Below are 27,119 nucleotides of genomic sequence, written 5' to 3' on the forward strand. Positions count from 1 at the left end.
TGAGAATTTCAGTCCAGGTTTGGAGCTGCTCATTATTATTAAATTACTCTCTTATTTAGCGCCATTTATTCTGCAGCTTCATCATCATCATCATCATCATCATCACTGTCCCCATTGGGGCTCACAATCTAAGTTCCCTATCAATCTTTGGAGTGAGGGCGGAAACCGTTGAATCTGTAGGAAACCCAGCAAACAAGAGGAGAACATACAAACTCCTTGCAGATGTTGTTCGTGTTGGGAGTTTAATTGAGGACTCCAGCGCTGCAAGGCTGAAGTGCTAACCACTGAGCCACCGTGCTGCTCTATATATAGTACAGTGCTAACACTGAGTCACCATGCTGCCCTATATATAGTACAGTGCTAACCACTGAGTCACCATGCTGCTCTATATATAGTACAGGGCTAACCACTGAGCCACCGTGCTGCTCTATATATAGTACAGGGCTAACCACTGAGCCACCGTGCTGCTCTATATATAGTACAGGGCTAACCACTGAGCCACCGTGCTGCCCTATATATAGTACAGTGCTAACCACTGATCCATTGTGCTGCCCTATATATAGTACAGTGCTAACCACTGATCCATTGTGCTGTCCTATATATAGTACAGTGCTAACCACTGACCACCGTGCTGCCCTATATATAGTACAGTGCTAACCACTGAGTCACCATGCTGCTCTATATATAGTACAGGGCTAACCACAGAGCCACCATGCTGCCCTATATATAGTACAGGGCTAACCACTGAGCCACCGTGCTGCCCTATATATAGTACAGTGCTAACCACTGATACACCGTGCTGCCCTATATATAGTACAGTGCTAACCACTGAGCCACTGTGCTGCTCTATATATAGTACAGGGCTAACCACTGAGTCACCATGCTGCTCTATATATAGTACAGGGCTAACCACTGAGCCACCGTGCTGCCCTATATATAGTACAGTGCTAACCACTGATCCACCGTGCTGCCCTATATATAGTACAGTGCTAACCACTGAGCCACTGTGCTGCTCTATATATAGTACAGTGCTAACCACTGATCCATCGTGCTGCCCTATATATAGTACAGTGCTAACCACTGATCCACCGTGCTGCCCTATATATAGTACAGGGCTAACCACTGATCCACCGTGCTGCCCTATATATAGTACAGTGCTAACCACTAAGCCACCGTGCTACCCTATATATAGTACATTGCTAACCACTGATCCATCGTGCTGCCCTATATATAGTACAGTGCTAACCACTGAGTCACCATGCTGCTCTATATATAGTACAGGGCTAACCACTGAGCCACCGTGCTGCCCTATATATAGTACAGTGCTAACCACTGAGTCACCATGCTGCTCTATATATAGTACAGTGCTAACCACTGATCCATTGTGCTGCCCTATATATAGTACAGTGCTAACCACTGAGCCACCGTGATGCTCTATATATAGTACAGGGCTAACCACTGAGCCACCGTGCTGCTCTATATATAGTACAGGGCTAACCACTGAGCCACCGTGCTGCCCTATATATAGTACAGTGCTAACCACTGATCCATTGTGCTGCCCTATATATAGTACAGTGCTAACCACTGATCCATTGTGCTGCCCTATATATAGTACAGTGCTAACCACTGACCACCGTGCTGCCCTATATATAGTACAGTGCTAACCACTGAGTCACCATGCTGCTCTATATATAGTACAGGGCTAACCACAGAGCCACCATGCTGCCCTATATATAGTACAGGGCTAACCACTGAGCCACCGTGCTGCCCTATATATAGTACAGTGCTAACCACTGATCCACCGTGCTGCCCTATATATAGTACAGTGCTAACCACTGAGCCACTGTGCTGCTCTATATATAGTACAGGGCTAACCACTGAGTCACCATGCTGCTCTATATATAGTACAGGGCTAACCACTGAGCCACCGTGCTGCCCTATATATAGTACAGTGCTAACCACTGATCCACCGTGCTGCCCTATATATAGTACAGTGCTAACCACTGAGCCACTGTGCTGCTCTATATATAGTACAGTGCTAACCACTGATCCATCGTGCTGCCCTATATATAGTACAGTGCTAACCACTGATCCACCGTGCTGCCCTATATATAGTACAGGGCTAACCACTGATCCACCGTGCTGCCCTATATATAGTACAGTGCTAACCACTAAGCCACCGTGCTACCCTATATATAGTACATTGCTAACCACTGATCCATCGTGCTGCCCTATATATAGTACAGTGCTAACCACTGAGTCACCATGCTGCTCTATATATAGTACAGGGCTAACCACTGAGCCACCGTGCTGCCCTATATATAGTACAGTGCTAACCACTGAGTCACCATGCTGCTCTATATATAGTACAGTGCTAACCACTGATCCATTGTGCTGCCCTATATATAGTACAGTGCTAACCACTGATCCACCGTGCTGCCCTATATATAGTACAGTGCTAACCACTGAGCCACTGTGCTGCTCTATATATAGTACAGTGCTAACCACTGATCCATCGTGCTGCCCTATATATAGTACAGTGCTAACCACTGATCCACCGTGCTGCCCTATATATAGTACAGTGCTAACCACTGAGCCACCGTGCTGCCCTATATATAGTACAGTGCTAACCACTGATCCATTGTGCTGCCCTATATATAGTACAGTGCTACCCACTGATCCACCGTGCTGCCCTATATATAGTACAGTGCTAAACACTGAGCCACTGTGCTGCTCTATATATAGTACAGTGCTAACCACTGATCCACCGTGCTGCCCTATATATAGTACAGTGCCAACCACTGAGCCACCGTGCTGCCCTATACACAGTATAGTGCTAACCACTGATCCACCGTGCTGCCCTATATATAGTACAGTGCTAACCACTGAGCCACTGTGCTGCTCTATATATAGTACAGTGCTAACCACTGATCCATCGTGCTGCCCTATATATAGTACAGTGCTAACCACTGAGCCACCGTGCTGCCCTATATATAGTACAGTGCTAACCACTGAGTCACCATGCTGCTCTATATATAGTACAGGGCTAACCACTGAGCCACCGTGCTGCCCTATATATAGTACAGTGCTAACCACTGATCCATTGTGCTGCCCTATATATAGTACAGTGCTAACCACTGATCCACCGTGCTGCCCTATATATAGTACAGTGCTAACCACTGAGCCACTGTGCTGCTCTATATATAGTTCAGTGCTAACCACTGATCCATCGTGCTGCCCTATATATAGTACAGTGCTAACCATTGAGCCACCGTGCTGCCCTATATATAGTACAGTGCTAACCACTGAGTCACCATGCTGCTCTATATATAGTACAGTGCTAACCACTGATCCATCATGCTGCCCTATATATAGTACAGTGCTAAACACTGAACCACCTTGCTGCCCTATATATAGTACAGTGCTAACCACTGAACCACCGTGCTGTTCTATATATAGTACAGTGCTAACCACTGAGTCACCGTGCTGCCCTATATATAGTACAGTACTGACGACTGAGCCACTGTGCTGCTCTATATATAGTACAGTGCTAACCACTGATCCATCGTGCTGCCCTATATATAGTACAGTGCTAACCACTGATCCATCGTGCTGCCCTGTATATAGTACAGTGCTAACCACTGAGCCACCGTGCTGCCCTATATATAGTACAGTGCTAACCACTGAACCACCGTGCTGTTCTATATATAGTACAGTGCTAACCACTGAGTCATCGTGCTGCCCTATATATAGTACAGTGCTAACCACTGAGCCACCGTGCTGCCCTATATATAGTACAGTGCTAACCACTGAGTCACCGTGCTGCTCTATATATAGTACAGTGCTAACCACTGATCCATCATGCTGCCCTATATATTGAAAAGTGCTAACCACTGAGCCATTGTGCTGCCCTATATATAGTACAGTGCTAACCACTGATCCACCGTGCTGCCCTATATATAGTACAGTGCTAACCACTGAGCCACTGTGCTGCTCTATATATAGTTCAGTGCTAACCACTGATCCATTGTGCTGCCCTATATATAGTACAGTGCTAACCACTGAGCCACCGTGCTGCCCTATATATAGTACAGTGCTAACCACTGAGTCACCATGCTGCTCTATATATAGTACAGTGCTAACCACTGATCCATCATGCTGCCCTATATATAGTACAGTGCTAAACACTGAACCACCTTGCTGCCCTATATATAGTACAGTGCTAACCACTGAGCTGCCCTATATATAGTACAATGCTAACCACTGAGCCACCGTGCTGCCCTATATATAGTACAATGCTAACCACTGATCCATTGTGCTGCCCTATATATAGTACAGTGCTAACCACTGAGCCACCGTGCTGCCCTATATATAGTACAGTGCTAACCACTGAGTCACCATGCTGCTCTATATATAGTACAGTGCTAACCACTGATCCATCATGCTGCCCTATATATAGTACAGTGCTAAACACTGAACCACCTTGCTGCCCTATATATAGTACAGTGCTAACCACTGAGCTGCCCTATATATAGTACAGTGCTAACCACTGAACCACCTTGCTGCCCTATATATAGTACAGTGCTAACCACTGAACCACCGTGCTGTTCTATATATAGTACAGTACTGACCACTGAGCCACCGTGCTGCCCTATATATAGTACAGCACTGACCACTGAGCCACCGTGCTGTCCTATATATAGTACAGTGCTAACCACTGATCCATCGTGCTGCCCAATATATTGAAAAGTGCTAACCACTGAGCCACCGTGCTGCCCTATATATAGTACAGTGCTAACCACTGATCCACCGTGCTGTCCTATAAATAGTACAGTGCTAACCACTGAGTCACCGTGCTGCCCTATATATAGTACAGTGCTAACCACTGATCCACTGTGCTGCCCTATATATAGTACAGTGCTAACCACTGAGCCACCGTGCTGTCCTATATATAGTACAGTGCTAACCACTGATCCATCGTGCTGCCCTATATATTGAAAAGTGCTAACCACTGAGCCACCGTGCTGTCCTATATATAGTACAGTGCTAACCACTGAACCACTGTGCTGCCCTATATATAGTACAGTGCTAACCACTGATCCACTGTGCTGCCCTGTATATAGTACAGTGCTAACCACTGATCCATCGTGCTGCCCTATATATTGAAAAGTGCTAACCACTGAGCCACCATGCTGCCCTATATATAGTACAGTGCTAACCACCGATCCACGTGCTGTCCTATAAATAGTACAGTGCTAACCACTGAGCCACCGTGCTGTCCTATATATAGTACAGTGCTAACCACTGATCCATCGTGCTGCCCTATATATTGAAAAGTGCTAACCACTGAGCCACCGTGCTGCCCTATATATAGTACAGTGCTAACCACTGATCCATCGTGCTGCCCTATATATTGAAAAGTGCTAACCACTGAGCCACCGTGCTGCCCTATATATAGTACAGTGCTAACCACTGATCCACCGTGCTGTCCTATAAATAGTACAGTGCTAACCACTGAGTCACCGTGCTGCCCTATATAGTACAGTGCTAACCACTGATCCATCATGCTGCCCTATATATAGTACAGTGCTAAACACTGAACCACCTTGCTGCCCTATATATAGTACAGTGCTAACCACTGAGCTGCCCTATATATAGTACAGTGCTAACCACTGAACCACCTTGCTGCCCTATATATAGTACAGTGCTAACCACTGAACCACCGTGCTGTTCTATATATAGTACAGTACTGACCACTGAGCCACCGTGCTGCCCTATATATAGTACAGCACTGACCACTGAGCCACCGTGCTGTCCTATATATAGTACAGTGCTAACCACTGATCCATCGTGCTGCCCAATATATTGAAAAGTGCTAACCACTGAGCCACCGTGCTGCCCTATATATAGTACAGTGCTAACCACTGATCCACCGTGCTGTCCTATAAATAGTACAGTGCTAACCACTGAGTCACCGTGCTGCCCTATATATAGTACAGTGCTAACCACTGATCCACTGTGCTGCCCTATATATAGTACAGTGCTAACCACTGAGCCACCGTGCTGTCCTATATATAGTACAGTGCTAACCACTGATCCATCGTGCTGCCCTATATATTGAAAAGTGCTAACCACTGAGCCACCGTGCTGTCCTATATATAGTACAGTGCTAACCACTGAACCACTGTGCTGCCCTATATATAGTACAGTGCTAACCACTGATCCACTGTGCTGCCCTGTATATAGTACAGTGCTAACCACTGATCCATCGTGCTGCCCTATATATTGAAAAGTGCTAACCACTGAGCCACCATGCTGCCCTATATATAGTACAGTGCTAACCACCGATCCACGTGCTGTCCTATAAATAGTACAGTGCTAACCACTGAGCCACCGTGCTGTCCTATATATAGTACAGTGCTAACCACTGATCCATCGTGCTGCCCTATATATTGAAAAGTGCTAACCACTGAGCCACCGTGCTGCCCTATATATAGTACAGTGCTAACCACTGATCCATCGTGCTGCCCTATATATTGAAAAGTGCTAACCACTGAGCCACCGTGCTGCCCTATATATAGTACAGTGCTAACCACTGATCCACCGTGCTGTCCTATAAATAGTACAGTGCTAACCACTGAGTCACCGTGCTGCCCTATATAGTACAGTGCTAACCACTGATCCACTGTGCTGCCCTATATATAGTACAGTGCTAACCACTGAGCCACCGTGCTGTCCTATATATAGTACAGTGCTAACCACTGATCCATCATGCTGCCCTATACACAGTACAGTGCTAACCACTGAACCACCGTGCTGTTCTATATATAGTACAGTACTGACCACTGAGCCACCGTGCTGCCCTATATATAGTACAGTACTGACCATTGAACCACCGTGCTGCCCTATATATAGTACAGTGCTAACCACTGAGCCACCGTGCTGCCCTATATATAGTACAGTGCTAACCACTGATCCACCGTGCTGTCCTATAAATAGTACAGTGCTAACCACTGAGTCACCGTGCTGCCCTATATAGTACAGTGCTAACCACTGATCCACTGTGCTGCCCTATATATAGTACAGTGCTAACCACTGAGCCACCGTGCTGTCCTATATATAGTACAGTGCTAACCACTGATCCATCGTGCTGCCCTATATTGAAAAGTGCTAACCACTGAGCCACCGTGCTGTCCTATATATAGTACAGTGTTAACCACTGATCCACTGTGCTGCCCTGTATATAGTACAGTGCTAACCACTGATCCATCGTGCTGCCCTATATATTGAAAAGTGCTAACCACTGAGCCACCATGCTGCCCTATATATAGTACAGTGCTAACCACCGATCCACCGTGCTGTCCTATAAATAGTACAGTGCTAACCACTGAGCCACCGTGCTGTCCTATATATAGTACAGTGCTAACCACTGATCCATCGTGCTGCCCTATATATTGAAAAGTGCTAACCACTGAGCCACCGTGCTGCCCTATATATAGTACAGTGCTAACCACTGATCCACCGTGCTGTCCTATATATTGTATAGTGCTAACCACTGAGCCACCGTGCTGCCCTATATATAGTACAGTGCTAACCACTGATCCATCGTGCTGCCCTATATATTGAAAAGTGCTAACCACTGAGCCACCGTGCTGCCCTATATATAGTACAGTGCTAACCACTGATCCACCGTGCTGTCCTATATATTGTATAGTGCTAACCACTGAGCCACCGTGCTGCCCTATATATAGTACAGTGCTAACCACTGATCCATCGTGCTGCCCTATATATTGAAAAGTGCTAACCACTGAGCCACCGTGCTGTCCTATATATTGTATAGTGCTAACCACTGAGCCACCGTTGTGCCCTATATATAGTACAGTGCTAACCACTGATCCACCGTGCTGCCCTATATATTTAAAAGTGCTAACCACTGATCCACCGTGCTGCCCTATATATTGAAAAGTGCTAACCACTGATCCACCGTGCTGCCCTATATATAGTACAGTGCTAACCACTGATCCACCGTGCTGCCGTATATATAGTACAGTGCTAACCACTGAACCACCGTGCTGCCCTATATATAGTACAGTGCTAACCACTGAGTCACCGTGCTGCCCTATATATAGTACAGTACTGACCACTGAGCCACTGTGCTGCCCTATATATAGTACAGTACTGACCACTGAGCCACCGTGCTGTCCTATATATAGTACAGTGCTAACCACTGATCCATCGTGCTGCCCTATATATTGAAAAGTGCTAACCACTGAGCCACCGTGCTGCCCTATATATAGTACAGTGCTAACCACTGATCCACCGTGCTGTCCTATAAATAGTACAGTGCTAACCACTGAGTCACCGTGCTGCCCTATATAGTACAGTGCTAACCACTGATCCACTGTGCTGCCCTATATATAGTACAGTGCTAACCACTGAGCCACCTTGCTGTCCTAAATATAGTACAGTGCTAACCACTGATCCACCGTGCTGCCGTATATATAGTACAGTGCTAACCACTGAACCACCGTGCTGCCCTATATATAGTACAGTGCTAACCACTGAGCCACCGTGCTGCCCTATATATAGTACAGTACTGACCACTGAGCCACCGTGCTGCCCTATATATAGTACAGTACTGACCACTGAGCCACCGTGCTGTCCTATATATAGTACAGTGCTAACCACTGATCCATCGTGCTGCCCTATATATTGAAAAGTGCTAACCACTGAGCCACCGTGCTGCCCTATATATAGTACAGTGCTAACCACTGATCCACCGTGCTGTCCTATAAATAGTACAGTGCTAACCACTGAGTCACCGTGCTGCCCTATATAGTACAGTGCTAACCACTGATCCACTGTGCTGCCCTATATATAGTACAGTGCTAACCACTGAGCCACCGTGCTGTCCTATATATAGTACAGTGCTAACCACTGAGCCACCGTGCTGTCCTATATATAGTACAGTGCTAACCACTGATCCATCGTGCTGCCCTATATATAGTACAGTGCTAACCACTGAGCCACCGTGCTGTCCTATATATAGTACAGTGCTAACCACCGATCCATCGTGCTGCCCTATATATTGAAAAGTGCTAACCACTGAGCCACCGTGCTGTCCTATATATTGTATAGTGGTAGCCACTGAGCCATGGACCATAGCCTTGACATCTCCCACAGTTTTACAATGGGGAGGCATATTGCTCCATCCCGATGTGCCGCGGCTCGGCCCCAGATGAGACGCCTCCGTTACACAGTGACCTGCGGGGGGTGAACGGCTTCCTTTCTGCAGGATGAATCTTAATTGCATCAATCTTCTTGTACAAAAACAAAAAATGCTGTCGAGCTCTCGGGAAGAGGAAGATCTCTTCTTTCTTCGCGTGTCTGTTATTTTGTATGGGGGGATGGATAGTGTCATCATTTCTAGAATGGCGTAGCTGTGAATGAGTTTGGTGCGAGCGCAGCCTTCCTGCCGGGATCCTGTGGAGTGACGCCGCACATGGAAAATAGCAGATAACACCGAGTCACAGCTGAAGGTTTGGTATTTTTGCACAGTGAAGAAACTCTGTAACACCTCACAAATACAGCGACACCTCTATTCTTACTCATCTGCGGCCGTTGTGGCTCATTGTAATTCTTGTATTCTGATCTGCAAGAATTTATTCTTTATAAACACGTCACTAAATTGTGTAAATCTGCACTCAGAAAAGAATCTGCCAGTGGACTCTCCATCAAATCTGGGGTATTGTTCATTACAGCAGCACAACCTTAGTGGCCATTGAGGGCCACCATGAGGCCCGGGAGCACTGTGCCATCTGATAACCAGTCTCTACAGAATCCATGCAGAGATGTCTGGGTGCATGGATTCTGCATCTTACAGCCATTGCCATTTAGTGAGGGCCTGCACTAATGGATATATGGTCCCGTCATGGGGTCTAGTCACACCCCTGATACATGGTCATTAGATAACAAGACACAAATATAGGTTTCCATATCTGCAAAGCTAATAACTAATTTCTCTATATGAATGTGCAGATCCTTCCACCTCCATTAAATCAGGAGAGAGCGAGAGAGTGAAACATCCAGATATCAGTAATATTAATAAGACAGAGTAAAGAAAATAATAACGCGCCAACTGATCACATACATAACACCTATCTGCCATCGTACGAGTTACAGCTGCAGTGATCCTATATAAGACTGAACAAATGTCACTTTTTTCCTGTTTTCCCTCATCCAACATGGTGTATCCTAGTGATGACTTGGAAGTGCGTGACTGTGACTCCGTCATCAACAGGATGCTACTACACATGGGTTAAATGTGAGGGTCTCCCATCCATGTATATCCACCTACAACAACCAAAGACCACCTCCACATCTGCATCATCAATTTATTTTCTTCATTCTATCCCTTCACTTCTTAACATGGCTGAACATAAAATCCCAAAGGATTTATCTGCTTGGCAGATGCTTTCGAGTCAATCACCTGCCAAACAATGGCACACTAGAGTCCGGGAAAGTGACAACTTCTGCAGGAGCTGCCAGGACCGCCAGTGTCCTGCTGTCACTTAGATGAAGCATAAATTATTTGGAAACAGCTGAACAGAATTGCTGTTTGTCTGGAGGGTAGAGAAAAGGTCAGAGATTTCTATTTCTTGGGGATATTTTTTTATTTTAGGGTGAAAGGTCCCATCATGATACCTGACTGGAGCTCAGTAATTGGCAACTCTGGGGTAATGGAGGCAGAGATGACATTATGTGCATGGAAGTATCACTGAAGGCCAATGCTGAGCATGTATACCAGTCATCTACATTCTGCCTGCCGTGCTTGTCATTCCCTTGCATTTTGGGGTTGCTCGTTGGACCCATGGCGGTACCTCGCAGCTATTGAGGAGAAGGGTCGCTCATTCGCTCATCTTTCACTTACGCTTTGTTGTCCTTGATTTGTGGACTGATCATCCCCTAATAATGTAGAGAATTCCTCCTATCTCCCAGGATTCGCAGCCTCCCCTCCTCCTCATCAAATACTTTACACATGTTTGTACAATTTAGGAAATAAAATAACCGCGGAACGAGGGAAGTAAATCACAATTGCTCAATATCCCATCTCATCAGATTTCCAGTGCCATAAATAAGGCGGCTGTAAAAGTCTCACTGTCTCCTTCCCTGACTGTGTTCTCCTCTCCATAGGTCACGTGTTCAACATGCCCCATGACAACGTCAAGGCCTGCGAGGAGGTGTTCGGGAAGTTGAAGGAAAACCACATGATGTCGCCCACACTGATCCAGATTGACCGATCCAATCCATGGTCGGGGTGCAGTGCTGCCATCATTACAGACTTCCTGGACAATGGGCACGGTGAGGATCACGTCGTCCTCCATTAATGAGTGACCTAATGGTGAGACTGCTCTGGGCCCCAGGACATATATGGTTGTATATTGCTCCGGTCGTAGAGGGCCTGCTATGGGCCCTCGGTAACCCCTGTACAAGCGGGGCCACAGGATGTGTGATGATACCCATGTGGCCATACAGATACTTCTACAGTCAGTCATTGCCCGCTGGAGGGAGGTTTGTACGAGGCCGTGCATTCAGCCATATTGTCATTCGGTATTGGGCAGTGCCGTGCAGGGTGCGGCGGTGATCTACAATAACAGCCGTATACACGGCGGAGGCGCTGGGCCGTACACTGACAGCTGGGTCCAGTCCCTAATGGTTTCCACAGCTGAACGGTTTAGTGCGCGCTCTGGCTCGGCCCTGACGCCTCTTTAAACAGTTTACTTTTGGCATCTGGTTGCATTTGTAAACTTAACACGAGATCGGGATTTATGCACTGACGGGTGGAGTCTGCGGAGGTGACACGGCACTGGGGTGATGGCTCCATTATTTTAGGGTTCATGAGATGTCAGGGTGAGATCGGTAGATCGCCCCTTCACCAATGCAGATATTACAGGTAATCACCGATAGCGGCAGCAGCAGCCGTCAACTTGTAGGTTGCAAAGTTCACATTGGAGATCCAATATTCTTACTGATGACATCAAGCTGCTGGTGGCGCTCTTTCATTGGTGTCTATGGAAAAAGATAGTGCGATAGTCAGACTGGTGGGAAGTGGTACTGCAAGCGAGAAAAGCATAATCAACCAAAACTGCGCTATATTATTAGTGCCGAGAAAAACGAAGAGATCCAAGATTATAAAACAATGAATTTTATTTAGTCAATCAATAAAAATCAGAAACATGAAATAAAAATATATGTATGGCTTAAAAACAGAGTGCCCAGTATGAGAGACTGGTTCCTGAACTGGAATTGAATTATATTAAAGGCTCATCGACTGTCACAGTGTAATATATTAGAGTATTATAAAAGACCCAATATAATGGTATAGAACATATAATATAATAATTATTAATGGCCCTCTATAAATATAAACATAACTAGTATGCTATAGGATCTTATGATGGGACACAAAGTAACCCTATATTCAGATCCACATCAATGCTGTATCCACATAAAGGAAACCAAGAGGTTAATAGCGAGCTCAAGTAAAGCAAAATAACACATATACCTGATAAGAGAGCCAAAAGTGCAAGTGACCAGGACCCAGTGCAGGACGCTGTCTCTCCCTACCCCGACGCGCGTTTCGCCCGCTTGCTTCTGTCAAAGTGAGGGGAAAGTGTCTCTTTTATGTAGCCTGACCGCCTATCAGAGAATGCCTAGCAGGAGGTATTCACCGGACCTTGTCGGCGCATGACGCATCCGCTCCCCCCCTAGATGAAAGGAGGCTTCCGGCGGATACACTTATTGACCCACATGCTGGAACGCATGCTGTCAAGAAGGAGCGTTCCCAGAAGCCTATGGGGTTGGAGAAAGGTGCGCATGCGCTCGGTCCAGCTAAGCATATAATGAGGTTAATCTCAATCATGATACCATAGGGGGGATCCAAACAGGAATAAAGGAATAAATTAGGAAAATAATTAAAGATAAATAAAACAAATAAAATCAGATAAAATAGGGACTAGGGGGATGGCCTATTAAATATGAAAGAATCCTCATAACATAAATTAATAACTAATTCATGAAGTGAAAAAAACGAACCACCATCAAATATAATAATAATACTGATAGGTGTGTTTAATATAAAGTGCAATTATTAATAAAACAATTAATTAAATGATAAATCAATTTATTGATTTGATTTTAATTATTAAAAGTGACAGTGCCGTGATAAGAGATAAATGTGGACAATGCAGTGAAGTGCCAATATCAATAAACATAATGCCATAGAATATATATAATAATTAACAAGCCCACCCAGACAAAATATTAAAGTGCATCAGTGCAGCCCATATGATATCTACGGGTGGTAGAATAATATATTTAGACAAGGCATAACCAAAAAATCTGAAGAAAACCTAAATATATATACGCATATATATATATATATATATACCCATATATATACATGTGTGTACACGTAAATAAATAAAAAATAATGAAAAAATAAAAAAATATAGAAGTCGTGCCAAAAAAGGTGAAAAGTGCTATTGAATAATTAAGTACCTCTAATCATGAAAAAGAAAAAAAAAAAAAATATATATATATATATATATATAAGTATCATAGAAAAATACAAATACAATAAATATATTAAGTGAACATTCACACACATATATATATATATAGAATTACCACACTCAAATACATATTATCCCCCAATACATCGATATAATATAAATTTTGTACATTATATCCATATCATATAATAAATATATTAAATGCATGTATATAGAGTTGCCATTACCAAATATATATTTTTTTATCCCCTGATATAGCCATATCATATCGTATTCTCTCATATCCATCATTACTATAGAATATATTGCAAAAAATACAAAAAAAAAAGTGGGGAGGGAGGAGGAGGGGGTGTTAAGGTCCGATCTGGATTTCCTATGGAACATCTTCAAAGATCATGGGAGAAAAAATTGTAGATGTCTTCTATATCAGTCCAAATGATATGCAGAAATCCTCCTCCTCATCCTTGTAAGGCCAGACATTGATAACTATATCCAAGAATAAAGAATATAAGGCACAAATATATGAATTAAAATGCTTAAAACTTATTAAGACCACCCATAAACCCCACCCATAAAAAAGATACCTTCTAAGCTAGGCCACAAAGGAAGGAGCGTCGGGCGACACTTGTTGCAGGATCGGATCTGACGTTACAATCTTCCAATGTTTAGTAACAATAGAAGTCCGTTCTTGCCGTTGACCATTGAAGGTAGAAATAAACCGCACCTGATTGTCACCTTGTAGCTCATCCCTGGAGGTCTTCTTGGCTTTAATGTAACCACGTTTAATCGCTTGGGATTTGAAGGTCACAGGGTCAGACCAGATTCTTCTAACTCGGAGACATTGTTCGATTGCTAATACCTCTTATAGTGGTCTTAGGATGTGAAGAATCTGCCATCAGAAAGGAGTTAGTCGCTGTAGGTTTTCTGTATACATCCCTATCAGACGTCCATCAGGAGCTGCCATCATTTTTATATCAAGGAAATCCAGAGTTCTGCCAAATTTAAAGGTAAGTTTGATGTTAATGTCATTGTTATTAAGCCTACACATTCCCTGATAGTACCATCCAATGAGCGTATCCGCCGGAAGCCTCCTTTCATCTAGGGGAGGAGCGGATGCGTCATGCGCTGACAAGGTCCGGTGAATACCTCCTGCTAGGCATTCTCTGATAGGCGGTCAGGTTACATAAAAGAGACACTTTCCCCTCACTTTGACAGAAGCAAGCGGGCAAAACGCGCGTCGGGGTAGGGAGAGACGGCGTCCTGCACTGGGTCCTGGTCACTTGCACTTTTGGCTCTCTTATCAGGTATATGTGTTCTTTTGCTTAACCTTGAGCTCGCTATTAACCTCTACACTATGGTTTCCTTTATGTGGATACAGCATTGATGTGGATCTGAATATAGGGTTACTTTGTATCCCATCATAAGATCCTATAGCATACTAGTTATGTTTATATTTATAGAGGGCCAATAATACATTACATCTCCCGCCGTTCTGCACGGTCAGTCTTACATCTCCCGCCGTTCTGCACGGTCAGTCTTACACCTCCCGCCGTTCTGCACGGTCAGTCTTACACCTCCCTCCGTTCTGCACGGTCAGTCTTACGTCTCTCGCCGTTCTGCACGGTCAGTCTTACATCTCCCACCGTTCTGCACGGTCAGTCTTACATCTCCCTCCGTTCTGCACGGTCAGTCTTACATCTCCCTCCGTTCTGCACGGTCAGTCTTACATCTCTCGCCGTTCTGCTCGGTCAGTCTTACATCGCCCGCCGCTCTGCACGGTCAGTTTTACATCTCCCGCCTTTCTGCATGGACAGTCTTACATCTCCCACCGTTCTGCACGGTCAGTCTTACATCTCCCGCCGCTCTGCACGGTCAGTTTTACATCTCCCGCCATTCTGCACGGTCAGTCTTACATCTCCCTCCGTTCTGCACGGTCAGTCTTACATCCCCCACCGTTCTGCACGGTCAGTCTTACATCTCCCACCGTTCTGCACGGCCAGTCTTACATCTCCCGCCGCTCTGCACGGTCAGTCTTACATCTCCCACCGTTCTGCACGGTCAGTCTTACATCTCCCGCCGCTCTGCACGGTCAGTTTTACATCTCCCGCCATTCTGCACGGTCAGTTTTACATCTCCCGCCGTTCTGCACGGTCAGTCTTACATCCCCCACCGTTCTGCACGGTCAGTCTTACATCTCCCGCCGTTCTGCACGGTCAGTCTTACATCCCCCGCCGTTCTGCACGGTCAGTCTTACATCTCCCTCCGTTCTGCACGGTCAGTCTTACATCTCCCTCCGTTCTGCACGGTCAGTCTTACATCTCCCTCCGTTCTGCACGGTCAGTCTTACATCTCCCTCCGTTCTGCACGGTCAGTCTTACATCTCCCTCCGTTCTGCACGGTCAGTCTTACATCTCCCTCCGTTCTGCACGGTCAGTCTTACGTCTCCCTCCGTTCTGCACGGTCAGTCTTACGTCTCCCTCCGTTCTGCACGGTCAGTCTTACATCTCCCTCCGTTCTGCACGGTCAGTCTTACATCTCCCGCCGTTCTGCACGGTCAGTCTGACATCTCCCTCCGTTCTGCACGGTCAGTCTTACATCTCCCGCCGTTCTGCACGGTCAGTCTGACATCTCCCTCCGTTCTGCACGGTCAGTCTTACATCTCCCGCCGTTCTGCACGGTCAGTCTTACATCTCCCTCCGTTCTGCACGGTCAGTCTTACATCTCCCGCCGTTCTGCACGGTCAGTCTGACATCTCCCTCCGTTCTGCACGGTCAGTCTTACATCTCCCGCCGTTCTGCACGGTCAGTCTGACATCTCCCTCCGTTCTGCACGGTCAGTCTTACATCTCCCGCCGTTCTGCACGGTCAGTCTTACATCTCCCGCCGTTCTGCACGGTCAGTCTTACATCTCCCGCCGTTCTGCACGGTCAGTCTTACATCTCCCTCCGTTCTGCACGGTCAGTTTTACATCTCCCGCCGTTCTGCACGGTCAGTCTTACATCCCCCACCGTTCTGCACGGTCAGTCTTACATCTCCCTCCGTTCTGCACGGTCAGTCTTACATCCCCCGCCGTTCTGCACGGTCAGTTTTACATCTCCCGCCATTCTGCACGGTCAGTCTTACATCTCCCTCCGTTCTGCACGGTCAGTCTTACATCCCCCACCGTTCTGCACGGTCAGTCTTACATCTCCCACCGTTCTGCACGGCCAGTCTTACATCTCCCGCCGCTCTGCATGGTCAGTCTTACATCTCCCACCGTTCTGCACGGTCAGTCTTACATCTCCCGCCGCTCTGCACGGTCAGTTTTACATCTCCCGCCATTCTGCACGGTCAGTTTTACATCTCCCGCCGTTCTGCACGGTCAGTCTTACATCCCCCACCGTTCTGCACGGTCAGTCTTACATCTCCCGCCGTTCTGCACGGTCAGTCTTACATCCCCCGCCGTTCTGCGCGGTAAGTCTTACATCTCCCTCCGTTCTGCACGGTCAGTCTTATATCTCCCTCCGTTCTGCACGGTCAGTCTTACATCTCCCTCCGTTCTGCACGGTCAGTCTTACATCTCCCTCCGTTCTGCACGGGCAGTCTTACATCTCCCGCCGTTCTGGACGGTCAGTCTTACATCTCCCTCCGTTCTGCACGGTCAGTCTTACATCTCCCTCCGTTCTGCACGGTCAGTCTTACGTCTCCCTCCGTTCTGCACGGTCAGTCTTACATCTCCCTCCGTTCTGCACGGTCAGTCTTACATCTCCCGCCGTTCTGCACGGTCAGTCTGACATCTCCCTCCGTTCTGCACGGTCAGTCTTACATCTCCCGCCGCTCTGCACGGTCAGTCTTACATCCCCCACCGTTCTGCACGGTCAGTCTTACATCTCCCTCCGTTCTGCACGGTCAGTCTTACATCCCCCGCCGTTCTGCACGGTCAGTCTTACATCTCCCTCCGTTCTGCACGGTCAGTCTTACATCTCCCTCCGTTCTGCACGGTCAGTCTTACATCTCCCTCCGTTCTGCACGGTCAGTCTTACATCTCCCTCCGTTCTGCACGGTCAGTCTTACATCTCCCGCCGTTCTGGACGGTCAGTCTTACATCTCCCGCCGTTCTGCACGGTCAGTCTTACATCTCCCTCCGTTCTGCACAGTCAGTCTTACATCTCCCGCCGTTCTGCACGGTCAGTCTTACATCTCCCGCCGTTCTGCACGGTCAGTCTTACATCTCCCGCCGTTCTGCACGGTCAGTCTTACATCGCCCGCCGTTCTGCACGGTCAGTCTTACATCTCCCGCCGTTCTGCACGGTCAGTCTTACATCTCCCTCCGTTCTGCACGGTCAGTCTTACATCTCCCTCCGTTCTGCACGGTCAGTCTTACATCTCCCGCCGTTCTGCACGGTCAGTCTTACATCTCCCGCCGTTCTGCACGGTCAGTCTTACGTCTCCCTCCGTTCTGCACGGTCAGTCTTACATCTCCCTCCGTTCTGCACGGTCAGTCTTACATCTCCCGCCGTTCTGCACGGTCAGTCTTACATCTCCCGCCGTTCTGCACGGTCAGTCTTACGTCTCCCTCCGTTCTGCACGGTCAGTCTTACGTCTCCCGCCGTTCTGCACGGTCAGTCTTACATCTCCCGCCGTTCTGCACGGTCAGTCTTACATCCCCCGCCGTTCTGCAAGGTCAGTCTTACGTCTCCCGCGTTCTGTGCGGTCAGTCTTACATCTCCCGCCGTTCTGCACGGTCAGTCTTACATCTCCCGCCGTTCTGCATGGTCAGTCTTACGTCTCCCTCCGTTCTGCACGGTCAGTCTTACGTCTCCCGCCGTTCTGCACGGTCAGTCTTACATCTCCCGCCGTTCTGCACGGTCAGTCTTACATCCCCCGCCGTTCTGCAAGGTCAGTCTTACATCTCCCGCCGCTCTGCACGGTCAGTCTTACATCTCCCGCCGCTCTGTGCGGTCAGTCTTACATCTCCCGCCGTTCTGCACGGTCAGTCTTACATCTCCCGCCGCTCTGCACGGTCAGTCTTACGTCTCCCGCCGTTCTGCACGGTCAGTCTTACGTCTCCCGCCGTTCTGTGCGGTCAGTCTTACGTCTCCCGCGTTCTTTGCGGTCAGTCTTACATCTCCCTCTCCATTGGTTTAGGTGATTGTCTCCTGGATGAGCCGGTGAAGCCGATACCATTTCCAGAAGATCTCCCGGGGATCCGCTACGGCCTGAGCCGGCAGTGTGAGCTCGCCTTCGGTCTGGGCTCCAAGCCGTGCCCCTATATGCAGTACTGCACCAAGCTGTGGTGCACGGGCCGCGCCCGCGGGCAGCTGGTATGCCAGACACGACACTTCCCATGGGCGGACGGAACCAGCTGCAGCGACGGCAAGTTCTGCCTGAACGGATCATGTGTAGAAAGACACAGCAGCGAGCGGCACAAGGTGAGGCATGAGGCGCTGTACAAGGTGAGGCATGAGGCGCCGTACAAGGTGAGGCATGAGGTGCGGTACAAGGTGAGGCATGAGGTGTGGTACAAGGTGAGGCATGAGGTGCGGTACAAGGTGAGGCATGAGGCGCCGTACAAGGTGAGGCATGATGTGCGGTACAAGGTGAGGCATGAGGTGCGGTACAAGGTGAGGCATGAGGTGCGGTACAAGGTGAGGCATGAGGTGCCGTACAAGGTGAGGCATGAGGCGCTGTACAAGGTGAGGCATGAGGTGCGGTACAAGGTGAGGCATGAGGTGCCGTACAAGGTGAGGCATGAGGCGCTGTACAAGGTGAGGCATGAGGCGCCGTACAAGGTGAGGCATGAGGTGCCGTACAAGGTGAGGCATGAGGTGCCGTACAAGGTGAGGCATGAGGTGCCGTACAAGGTGAGGCATGAGGTGCCGTACAAGGTGAGGCATGAGGTGCCGTACAAGGTGAGGCATGAGGTGCGGTACAAGGTGAGGCATTAGGCGCCGTACAAGGTGAGGCATGATGTGCGGTACTGCAAATGACTGGTCACTACCTGATGCACTCGTGTATTTACATAAACATCACCCAATATACAGTACTGTGCAAAAGTGCCGGCAGAAAATGGCTGAAATGTAAGAAGGATTTAAAAGATGAAGTGAGAATAGTTTATATCTTGTTAATTTGTAAAAGTAAAGTGAATAAATCTGAATCCCATCAGTATCTGGTGACCGCCCGTCTCCTCCATTATCAGTATCTGGTGACCGCCCGTCTCCTCCATCATCAGTATCTGGTGACTGCCCGTCTCCTCCATTATCAGTATCTGGTGACCGCCCGTCTCCTCCATTATCAGTATCTGGTGACCGCCCGTCTCCTCCATCATCAGTATCTGGTGACTGCCCGTCTCCTCCATTATCAGTATCTGGTGACCGCCCGTCTCCTCCATTATCAGTATCTGGTGACCGCCCGTCACCTCCATCATCAGTATCTGGTGACTGCCCGTCTCCTGCATCATCAGTATCTGGTGACCGCCCGTCTCCACCATCATCAGTATCTGGTGACCGCCCGTCGCCTCCATCATCAGTATCTGGTGACCGCCCGTCTCCTGCATCATCAGTATTTGGTGACCGCCCGTCTCCTGCATCATCAGTATCTGGTGACTGCCCGTCTCCTGCATCATCAGTATCTGGTGACCGCCCGTCTCCTGCATCATCAGTATCTGGTGACTGCCCGTCTCCTGCATCATCAGTATCTGGTGACCGCCCGTCTACTGCATCATCAGTATCTGGTGACCGCCCGTCTCCTGCATCATCAGTATCTGGTGACCGCCCGTCTCCTGCATCATCAGTATCTGGTGACTGCCCGTCTCCTGCATCATCAGTATCTAGTGACCGCCCGTCTCCTCCATCATCAGTATCTGGTGACCGCCCGTCACCTCCATCATCAGTATCTGGTGACCGCCCGTCTCCTGCATCATCAGTATCTGGTGACCGCCCGTCCCCTCCATCATCAGTATCTGGTGACCGCCCGTCTCCTGCATCATCAGTATCTGGTGACCGCCCGTCTCCTGCATCATCAGTATCTGGTGACTGCCCGTCTCCTGCATCATCAGTATCTGGTGACCGCCCGTCTCCTCCATCAGTATCTGGTGACCGCCCGTCGCCTGCATCATCAGTATTTGGTGACCGCCCGTCTCCTGCATCATCAGTATCTGGTGACCGCCCGTCTACTGCATCATCAGTATCTGGTGACCGCCCGTCTCCTGCATCATCAGTATCTGGTGACCGCCCGTCTCCGGCATCATCAGTATCTGGTGACTGCCCGTCTCCTGCATCATCAGTATCTAGTGACCGCCCGTCTCCTCCATCATCAGTATCTGGTGACCACCCGTCTCCTGCATCATCAGTATCTGGTGACCGCCCGTCGCCTCCATCATCAGTATCTGGTGACCGCCTGTCGCCTCCATTATCAGTATCTGGTGACTGCCTGTCTCCTCCATCATCAGTATCTGGTTACTGCCCGTCGCCTCCATCATCAGTATCTGGTGACTGCCCGTCTCCTCCATCATCAGTATCTGGTGACCGCCCATCACCTCCATCATCAGTATGCCTGTCTTCTCCATTATCAGTATCTGGTGACTGCCCGTCTCCTCCATCATCAGTATCTGGTGACTGCCTGTCTCCTCCATTATCAGTATCTGGTGAGTGTCCGTCTCCTCCATCATCAGTATCTGGTGAGTGTCCGTCGCCTCCATCATCAGTATCTGGTGACCGCCCGTCTCCTCCATCATCAGTATCTGGTGACAGCCCATCACCTCCATCATCAGTATCTGGTGACTGCCTGTCTTCTCCATTATCAGTATCTGGTGACTGCCCGTCTCCTCCATCATCAGTATCTGGTGACTGCCTGTCTCCTCCATTATCAGTATCTGGTGACTGCCCGTATCCTCCATTATCAGTATCTGGTGAGTGTCCGTCTCCTCCATCATCAGTATCTGGTGAGTGTCCGTCGTTTCCATCATCAGTATCTGGTGACTGCCCGTCTCCTCCATCATCAGTATCTGTTGACTGCCTGTCTCCTCCATTATCAGTATCTGGTGACTGCCCGTCTCCTCCATTATCAGTATCTGGTGACTGCCCGTCTCCTCCATCATCAGTATCTGGTGACCGTCCGTCGCCTCCATCATCAGTATCTGGTGACTGCCCGTCTCCTCCATTATCAGTATCTGGTGACTGCCTGTCTCCTCCATCATCAGTATCTGGTGACTGCCCGTTTCCTCCATCATCAGTATCTGGTGACTGCCCATCGCCTCCATCATCAGTATCTGGTGACCGCCCGTCACCTCCATTATCAGTATCTGGTGATTGCCCGTATCCTCCATCATCAGTATGTGGTGACTGCCCGTCTCCTCCATTATCAGTATCTGGTGACTGCCCGTCTCCTCCATTATCAGTATCTGGTGACCGCCTGTCTCCTCCATTATCAGTATCTGGTGACTGCCCGTATCCTCCATCATCAGTATCTGGTGACTGCCCGTCTCCTCTATTATCAGTATCTGGTGACCGCCTGTCTCCTCCATCATCAGTATCTGGTGACCGCCCATCACCTCCATCATCAGTATCTGGTGACTGCCTGTCTTCTCCATTATCAGTATCTGGTGACTGCCCGTATCCTCCATCATCAGTATCTGGTGACTGCCCGTCTCCTCCATTATCAGTATCTGGTGACCGCCCGTCGCCTCCATCATCAGTATCTGGTGACCGCCCGTCCCCTCCATCATTAGTATCTGGTGACCGCCTGTCGCCTCCATTATCAGTATCTGGTGACTGCCCGTATCCTCCATTATCAGTATCTGGTGAGTGTCCGTCTCCTCCATCATCAGTATCTGGTGAGTGTCCGTCGTTTTCATCATCAGTATCTGGTGACTGCCCGTCTCCTCCATCACCAGTATCTGTTGACTGCCTGTCTCCTCCATTATCAGTATCTGGTGACTGCCCGTCTCCTCCATTATCAGTATCTGGTGACTGCCCGTCTCCTCCATCATCAGTATCTGGTGACCGTCCGTCGCCTCCATCATCAGTATCTGGTGACTGCCCGTCTCCTCCATTATCAGTATCTGGTGACTGCCTGTCTCCTCCATCATCAGTATCTGGTGACTGCCCGTTTCCTCCATCATCAGTATCTGGTGACTGCCCATCGCCTCCATCATCAGTATCTGGTGACCGCCCGTCACCTCCATTATCAGTATCTGGTGACTGCCCGTATCCTCCATCATCATTAACTGGTGACTGCCTGTCTCCTCCATTATCAGTATCTGGTGACTGCCCGTCTCCTCCATTATCAGTATCTGGTGACCGCCTGTCTCCTCCATTATCAGTATCTGGTGACTGCCCGTATCCTCCATCATCAGTATCTGGTGACTGCCCGTCTCCTCTATTATCAGTATCTGGTGACCGCCTGTCTCCTCCATCATCAGTATCTGGTGACCGCCCATCACCTCCATCATCAGTATCTGGTGACTGCCTGTCTTCTCCATTATCAGTATCTGGTGACTGCCCGTATCCTCCATCATCAGTATCTGGTGACTGCCCGTCTCCTCCATTATCAGTATCTGGTGACCGCCCGTCGCCTCCATCATCAGTATCTGGTGACCGCCCGTCCCCTCCATCATTAGTATCTGGTGACCGCCTGTCGCCTCCATTATCAGTATCTGGTGACTGCCTGTCTCCTCCATCGCCTCCATCATCAGTATCTGGTGACTGCCCATCTCCGCCATTATCAGTATCTGGTGACTGCCCATCGCCTCCATCATCAGTACCTGGTGACTGCCCGTCTCCTCCATCATCAGTATCTGGTGACTGCCTGTCTCCTCCATTATCAGTATCTGGTGACTGCCCGTGTCCTCCATTATCAGTATCTGGTGAGTGTCCGTCTCCTCCATCATCAGTATCTGGTGAGTGTCCGTCGCCTCCATCATCAGTATCTGGTGAGTGTCCGTCTCCTCCATCATCAGTATCTGGTGACCGCCCATCACCTCCATCATCAGTATCTGGTGACTGCCTGTCTTCTCCATTATCAGTATCTGGTGACTGCCCGTCTCCTCCATCATCAGTCTCTGGTGACTGCCTGTCTCCTCCATTATCAGTATCTGGTGAGTGTCCGTCTCCTCCATCATCAGTTTCTGGTGAGTGTCCGTCGCCTCCGTCATCAGTATCTGGTGACTGCCCGTCTCCTCCATTATCAGTATCTGGTGAGTGTCCGTCGCCTCCATCATCAGTATCTGGTGACCGCCTGTCGCCTCCATTATCAGTATATGGTGACTGTCTGTCTCCTCCATCATCAGTATCTGGTGACTGCCTGTCTCCTCCATCATCAGTATCTGGTGACCGCCCGTCTCCTCCATTATCAGTATCTGGTGAGTGTCCGTCGCCTCCATCATCAGTATCTGGTGACCGCCCGTCACCTCCATCATCAGTATCTGGTGACCGTCCGTCGCCTCCATCATCAGTATCTGGTGACCGCCCGTCTCCTCCATTATCAGTATCTGGTGACTGCCTCTCTCCTCCATCATCAGTATCTGGTGACCGCCCGTCTCCTCCATTATCAGTATCTGGTGAGTGTCCGTCGCCTCCATCATCAGTATCTGGTGACCGCCCGTCACCTCCATCATCAGTATCTGGTGACCGTCCGTCGCCTCCATCATCAGTATCTGGTGACTGCCCGTCTCCTCCATTATCAGTATCTGGTGACTGCCTGTCTCCTCCATCATCAGTATCTGGTGACTGCCCGTATCCTCCATCATCAGTATCTGGTGACTGCCCATCGCCTCCATCATCAGTATCTGGTGACCGCCCGTCACCTCCATTATCAGTATCTGGTGACTGCCCGTATCCTCCATCATCAGTATCTGGTGACCGCCCGTCGCCTCCATCATCAGTATCTGGTGACCGCCCGTCCCCTCCATCATTAGTATCTGGTGACCGCCTGTCGCCTCCATTATCAGTATCTGGTGACTGCCTGTCTCCTCCATCGCCTCCATCATCAGTATCTGGTGACTGCCCATCTCCGCCATTATCAGTATCTGGTGACTGCCCATCGCCTCCATCATCAGTATCTGGTGACTGCCCGTCTCCTCCATCATCAGTATCTGGTGACTGCCTGTCTCCTCCATTATCAGTATCTGGTGACTGCCCGTGTCCTCCATTATCAGTATCTGGTGAGTGTCCGTCTCCTCCATCATCAGTATCTGGTGAGTGTCCGTCGCCTCCATCATCAGTATCTGGTGAGTGTCCGTCTCCTCCATCATCAGTATCTGGTGACCGCCCATCACCTCCATCATCAGTATCTGGTGACTGCCTGTCTTCTCCATTATCAGTATCTGGTGACTGCCCGTCTCCTCCATCATCAGTCTCTGGTGACTGCCTGTCTCCTCCATTATCAGTATCTGGTGAGTGTCCGTCTCCTCCATCATCAGTATCTGGTGAGTGTCCGTCGCCTCCGTCATCAGTATCTGGTGACCGCCCGTCTCCTCCATCATCAGTATCTGGTGACAGCCCATCACCTCCATCATCAGTATCTGGTGACTGCCTGTCTTCTCCATTATCGGTATCTGGTGACTGCCCGTCTCCTCCATCATCAGTATCTGGTGACTGCCCGTTTCCTCCATTATCAGTATCTGGTGAGTGTCCGTCGCCTCCATCATCAGTATCTGGTGACCGCCTGTCGCCTCCATTATCAGTATATGGTGACTGTCTGTCTCCTCCATCATCAGTATCTGGTGACTGCCTGTCTCCTCCATCATCAGTATCTGGTGACCGCCCGTCTCCTCAATTATCAGTATCTGGTGAGTGTCCGTCGCCTCCATCATCAGTATCTGGTGACCGCCCGTCACCTCCATCATCAGTATCTGGTGACCGTCCGTCGCCTCCATCATCAGTATCTGGTGACTGCCCGTCTCCTCCATTATCAGTATCTGGTGACTGCCTGTCTCCTCCATCATCAGTATCTGGTGACTGCCAGTATCCTCCATCATCAGTATCTGGTGACTGCCCATCGCCTCCATCATCAGTATCTGGTGACCGCCCGTCACCTCCATTATCAGTATCTGGTGACCTCCCGTCACCTCCATCATCAGTATCTGGTGACTGCCCGTCTCCTCCATTATCAGTATCTGGTGAACGCCTGTCTCCTCCATTATCAGTATCTGGTGACTGCCCGTCTCCTCCATTATCAGTATCTGGTGACTGCCTGTCTCCTCCATCATCAGTATCTGGTGACCGCTCATCATCTCCATCATCAGTATCTGGTGACCGCCCGTCACCTCCATTATCAGTATCTGGTGACCTCCCGTCACCTCCATCATCAGTATCTGGTGACTGCCCGTCTCCTCCATTATCAGTATCTGGTGACCGCCTGTCTCCTCCATTATCAGTATCTGGTGACTGCCCGTCTCCTCCATTATCAGTATCTGGTGACTGCCTGTCTCCTCCATCATCAGTATCTGGTGACCGCTCATCACCTCCATCATCAGTATCTGGTGACTGCCTGTCTTCTCCATTATCAGTATCTGGTGACTGCCCGTATCCTCCATCATCAGTATCTGGTGACTGCCCGTCTCCTCCATTATCAGTATCTGGTGACCGTCCGTCGCCTCCATCATCAGTATCTGGTGACCGCCCGTCCCCTCCATCATTAGTATCTGGTGACCGCCTGTCGCCTCCATTATCAGTATCTGGTGACTGCCTGTCTCCTCCATCGCCTCCATCATCAGTATCTGGTGACTGCCCATCTCCGCCATTATCAGTATCTGGTGACTGCCCATCGCCTCCATCATCAGTATCTGGTGACTGCCCGTCTCCTCCATCATCAGTATCTGGTGACTGCCTGTCTCCTCCATTATCAGTATCTGGTGACTGCCCGTGTCCTCCATTATCAGTATCTGGTGAGTGTCCGTCTCCTCCATCATCAGTATCTGGTGAGTGTCCGTCGCCTCCATCATCAGTATCTGGTGAGTGTCCGTCTCCTCCATCATCAGTATCTGGTGACCGCCCATCACCTCCATCATCAGTATCTGGTGACTGCCTGTCTTCTCCATTATCAGTATCTGGTGACTGCCCGTCTCCTCCATCATCAGTCTCTGGTGACTGCCTGTCTCCTCCATTATCAGTATCTGGTGAGTGTCCGTCTCCTCCATCATCAGTATCTGGTGAGTGTCCGTCGCCTCCGTCATCAGTATCTGGTGACCGCCCGTCTCCTCCATCATCAGTATCTGGTGACAGCCCATCACCTCCATCATCAGTATCTGGTGACTGCCTGTCTTCTCCATTATCGGTATCTGGTGACTGCCCGTCTCCTCCATCATCAGTATCTGGTGACTGCCCGTCTCCTCCATTATCAGTATCTGGTGAGTGTCCGTCGCCTCCATCATCAGTATCTGGTGACCGCCTGTCGCCTCCATTATCAGTATATGGTGACTGTCTGTCTCCTCCATCATCAGTATCTGGTGACTGCCTGTCTCCTCCATCATCAGTATCTGGTGACCGCCCGTCTCCTCCATTATCAGTATCTGGTGAGTGTCCGTCGCCTCCATCATCAGTATCTGGTGACCGCCCGTCACCTCCAT

At 49.0% G+C, this 27,119-nt stretch overlaps 1 protein-coding gene across 1 annotated transcript in view; it reads left to right on the forward strand.

The window, feature by feature from the left end:
• The window catches only part of ADAMTS15 (ADAM metallopeptidase with thrombospondin type 1 motif 15), a 158,540-nt gene that overhangs the window by 88,289 nt on the left and 43,132 nt on the right, over nucleotides 1-27,119 (forward strand). The window contains exons 3-4 of the mRNA XM_073657475.1: nucleotides 11,194-11,361; nucleotides 18,701-18,984. Coding sequence (XP_073513576.1) covers nucleotides 11,194-11,361; nucleotides 18,701-18,984 — 452 coding nt within the window. The remainder of the gene's footprint in view (nucleotides 1-11,193; nucleotides 11,362-18,700; nucleotides 18,985-27,119) is intronic.

The sequence above is a fragment of the Phyllobates terribilis genome, unplaced genomic scaffold (genome assembly GCF_046119375.1).
Source record: "Phyllobates terribilis strain yellow unplaced genomic scaffold, ASM4611937v1 Scaffold_12__6_contigs__length_324123572, whole genome shotgun sequence".
Taxonomy (NCBI): domain Eukaryota; kingdom Metazoa; phylum Chordata; class Amphibia; order Anura; family Dendrobatidae; genus Phyllobates; species Phyllobates terribilis.